General features: G+C 39.9%; 1 protein-coding gene across 1 annotated transcript; it reads left to right on the top strand.

Annotated features, from left to right (window-relative positions):
- The first annotated feature begins 868 nt into the window (after nucleotides 1–868).
- Nucleotides 869–3,990, top strand: ap4s1 (adaptor related protein complex 4 subunit sigma 1). Its single transcript, XM_076166082.1, has 6 exons — nucleotides 869–1,102; nucleotides 1,327–1,504; nucleotides 2,156–2,242; nucleotides 2,390–2,458; nucleotides 3,350–3,361; nucleotides 3,697–3,990. Exons 2-6 carry the CDS (start codon nucleotides 1,367–1,369, stop codon nucleotides 3,826–3,828), a joined length of 438 nt encoding a protein of 145 aa, XP_076022197.1. The 5' UTR covers nucleotides 869–1,102; nucleotides 1,327–1,366; the 3' UTR covers nucleotides 3,829–3,990.
- Nucleotides 3,991–4,787: the final 797 nt, after the last annotated feature.

The following is a 4,787-nucleotide window of genomic DNA, read 5'->3' as shown; positions in this document are numbered from 1 at the left end:
TGGAGTGTTTTTGACGGTTGACAAACACCTTTACGGTGCACTACCGCCATCTATTGAACTGGAGTGTGGATTGGGTATGCCTTCTATCCACACCAATAGAATTAGTTGTAAGGATAATTATATAATCCGAGTCAGTCGTGTAGAAATTCGAAGATATGTCTAAACATTGATAACCTGAATCTCTTCCGACGCATTCGAACAGCTTGCCTTGTCCTTTTTACCTTCTTTCAACTTGATACTCATGTCTGAATCGTTTTCCTTCAATTATATTCCCCTTTTCTTTTGGATTCACACGCCTTCGGGCTCTGCTTTTCCTTCACTTAACGTGTAATCATAGTTGATCTTTCGTTATTGCTCTTTGGTCTACATCGAGGTGGAGTTGAATAATTACAGACTCATTCAAGTAGAACATAAATGTGATCACAATACTGCAGTAATCGGCCTCACCTCCTCCACGCACTGGCATACCAGCCACAGTACAAACACATACGTGATCAGCTGATATGTATTTGTTGTTAACCTCAAACTCCCAACATTGGCGGTTTTCAATGCTAAAAATGTTAGCTTTCATCATGAGGGAATATTGTGTATGTGAGGGAACACAACGTATATGTATGTGCTAAAATAATAGTGTTAAATCCAAATGGTAGTTGGTTCATACTTTATATTATATCATGTTAAGTATTGTACACATCTAAACATTTACAAACACGCAGTTGTACAGTACCCAAATGTGTAATGTCACTTTGCTTGCTTTTTCCTTTCTGACCTACATATTTATATACTGTATATATTCCATATTTAGAAAATGACACTTTACACCTTGAGAGCGGGTGGACACATGTTCCCTTTGAACGCAGGACATGATGTAAACATTGAGAGCCCCACTGCGCATGCGTACGTTATGCCAAGCTACAAGCTACACACCATTAAGCTAACCTCGAAGCTTGTTTTTATAAACAGGTTTATCCGTTATTATCTGAGCTACAAATGTCTGATTGTGAGTAATAACACACGTTGCGTTAACTGGAGAAGACGTTAATTGAAGTATCGCTTCGACGCTGGGGGAATTATGTACGTACATGCCAATAAAAGGCTGCCGGTGAGTACACTGAAATTAATGTTAAAAACTATGTTATACAACCACGTGGGAAACCTTCATGTAAGCCACATTTTCAGAGTTTGGAAATCTGAAATATGCAGGTCAAACGGCAGATGTGTAGATTAAATCCCTGATGCGGTGCAGGCTCTTGATCTTACAAACAGAGAAGTTATCTGTGGATTTGGAAAAATCAGCTGTTGTTTTTATACTCTACTATTGTACAGACCTTGGTGACCTTGGTGTGCAACAGCTAATAAGAGGAGGATGATCAAGTTCGTGCTGATGGTGAACCGGCAGGGTCAAACACGTCTGTCCAGATATTATCAACCTGTGGAGCTGAACAGGAGGGTGGCGCTAGAGGCTGATGTGGTCCGTTGCTGTCTAGCCCGCAAGAAGGACCAGGTCTGTCTGTTTAATAAGAATTAAATCTGCATTATTCTGATTGTCCTGCTACGAAAGACTTTGTTAGTATAAACACATGGCGACAAGTTATTAACATGAGCGAATGAGTTAAATAAATGGTGATCACAACATATTAAAGCGTGCAAAATGGATCATTATCATGTGGTCATGAAAGGTAATTGGGTCATGATATTATCCCATAAGGAGAAGGAATAACTTCTTCTGGATAATTTGGACATTAGAAAAGTATTTTGATTGTTTTTTAAATTAGGAATGATGTACACATGTATAATGAAGTAATTTACATGGAGGTATAGTAATATTAGCTGTGACCCAGAGACTCCTTAAATCAGCAGGGTTGAGTTGGCACCTGCCCCTGACTACCAGAGTGTATGGAGTTCAGGATCACTTGAATATAATAGTGGACTTTTCTGAGCCAGAGCTGCTCATTGATTCCATTCATAGACAGGAAGAGCACCTGGACAAGGATCAGGTCAAGCAGGACCCTGTTTCGGGTCAACACTGCATTACTTTTCTGTGGCCATGCATTGTTTTTATGAACACTGTCTTCTTTGGCCTATTTCACACCTGTATTCTGGAAAAACTTCTGTTGCAGTTACTATTTAAAAATGGTGTTCTTGTGTGTTCCAGTGTTCCTTTGTGGACTACAAAGATTATAAGCTGGTTTGTCGTCAGTATGCAGCACTCTACATTGTGGTTGGGATAACAGATGCTGAGGTCAGTTAAGTTGCTTCAAGAAAACCGAAGCTCAACCAAAACGGCTAAATTTAATGCTTTGATATTAAAGCATTTTTGTATCAATTTGTATATAATGCACAGACAGAATGAGCAGCCCTCCCAACTAAATGTCTTGTCTTGCCACAGAATGAACTGTCAATCTATGAGTTGGTCCATAACTTTGTGGAGGTTTTAGACAAATACTTCAGCCGAGTGGTGAGTCCAGATTCACATTAACATTTAACTGATCTGACTCTGCATCCACACTACTGTACTCTCACAAGCTCCAGCTGCTGTGGCTTCCTGCTGTTTCAATTTCAATTTCAGTTTCAATTTCAATTTCAGTTCTTTTATCTACCTTTGTTGAACGCACTTATTGGAAGTCGCTTTGGATAAAAGCGTCTGCTACATGACCTTAATGTAATGAACTTGTGCTTCATGTTGCCTTTTTTTACCTCAGGGTACACTTTCTTTCTCTCTATCTCTCTCTCCTTTCCCCCCTCTTCTGTATAAAAAATCTCAAATGTTTGCTTCAATAAAAACAAATAGAAAAAGAAAACATTTCACTGATCAAATTTCAGCTTCGATTTGACAGAATGTATCTTTTAAAAGAAGGTTAACGTGACAGACTGAGAAAAACTGTAACTTACCAAAGTTAGCCTCTCTTTTCTCAGTCACCATTACAATGACAAGTAATTCAATTCAGTTCAATTCAGTTCAACTTTATTTATAAAGCGCCAAATCAAGTCACACGTTATCTCAAGGCACCGTATGCATAAAGCATTACAGACAAGATGGTCAGAATGCTGAGCCATGCCATCCAAATCTCTATGTCTTTGCCAGTTAAAGGTCCATGTTCTATTTTAGGGAATGGGTCCATCATTGGTTGATCTAATGCTTCACAAATAAATCTAAATCTCACATTATTCAAAGTCAACCTTCACCTGAGAGCAATTCATCAATTCAGTACACATTTAAAAAGAAGCCTCATGCAAATGTATAGAACATATGATTGACAGATGATGATGACCGGTTGAGCCAGTTAGCTGTGTGTGTCCTGTTTTTTGATCCAGTGTCTAACTCTAATATCTGCCTGTGTCCTTACAGAGTGAACTGGATGTATCCTTAAACTGTGTTAGCATGATGCTAATGCTAAGTCATTATATCAAAACCACAAATGCTATTATCAGTGCTAACTCAATACACTGCTATCATTATCAGTAACATCAGCACTCGTGCCAACACTGATGCCAATGTTTACAGTGTTTAATATGTAATGCTATAACAATGCTTAAATTATAGTGATAATATCCATGCCAATACAAACACAAAGGTAATACTTATAATACTGAACCTAATTAACTTCTGTTATTGTCTCTTTAGGCTATATGACATGACTGACCCTGTGAAGATGGTTTGTGTTTGTGGTTTGTCTTTGACCTCTGTGACCTCAGATCATGTTTAACCTGGATCGAGTTCACCTCATCCTCGACGAGATGATCCAGAACGGACACATAGTCGAAACCAACAAGAGCTGTATCCTGGCACCGCTCACTGTCCTCGACAAAATGGCTGACAGTTGCTGACAGAAACCCACAGGATGGAGCTTTCACCTTAACAGGAATGATATGAAGAGATCTTTTATGTGAAGTTTAGACAGAAAGTCAACGGTCAGGACTTTAAGTATACTGCAAGGATTCAAAACAGTGAAATGAGCATAGTTACAATAAAAAGGTGTTTCACCATGGGATCTGGCTTATTGTATTCTCATTTAAATGACCTGGACCTGTCCGAATAGAGCACAGAAATATTCAAATACCCCCCATCCCATCTGCCATGGCAGACCCCTCCACACCACCTCCTTCCCACCCTGCCATTCTTCTCTTCCCCAACTAACCTACCACTATCTGTTTTGCCAAGCTGCCCTCCTCTTTATCTCTGGTTGTCCCTCTCTCTCTCCCCCCTCTTTGTCCTACAAGCCTCGATATGCGCTTCGCAAGAATCTTCCTGGATTTCTCGACACACGCTTCGAAGCCGAGGCACCAAAAGACACAACACTACTATAAAGCATTAGTGCATACTAAACCTTTGGGATACCAGAACAACATTTCGTATTACGGCCTTTGAGGTGACATGGAAAAGATCTATAAATCTGGATTTCTTGCATGAGCTCCGGTCATACCGTGTAATTTATTTTTGTTTGAATGGTTCTATGTCCAAAGGTCCTTCTATTTAAACCAATTTGTTGTTGATTTGCTACAGACTACTATCCCACTCTTTACCCACAGAGTGAGAGTTGGTCAGTTGCAAGACATTGTGCCTTTTCTATACAGCCAGGCAGCTGTGTGATGACCTCAGAGGTTCACACAGGCTGTGGTTTCCTCCAGCTCACTGTGTTGTGGTGTTTGTGTACTAAGGTCTGCACAGATGCTTGTGCTTTTATATCTTGGACAAGGAAGGAGCTACAAAGTTAACATTTCAGACACAGCCTCCAGGCTGCCCTGGCATCAATTGGTGGGAATTTGGGGCAAATCTGAGAATTGAA

Source organism: Genypterus blacodes, unplaced genomic scaffold (assembly GCF_046128005.1).
Source record: "Genypterus blacodes isolate CSIRO-AG114 ecotype Tasmania unplaced genomic scaffold, CSIRO-AGI_Gbla_v1 ptg000154l_1, whole genome shotgun sequence".
NCBI lineage: Eukaryota > Metazoa > Chordata > Actinopteri > Ophidiiformes > Ophidiidae > Genypterus > Genypterus blacodes.
This window is presented reverse-complemented; position numbering and strand designations above follow the sequence as displayed.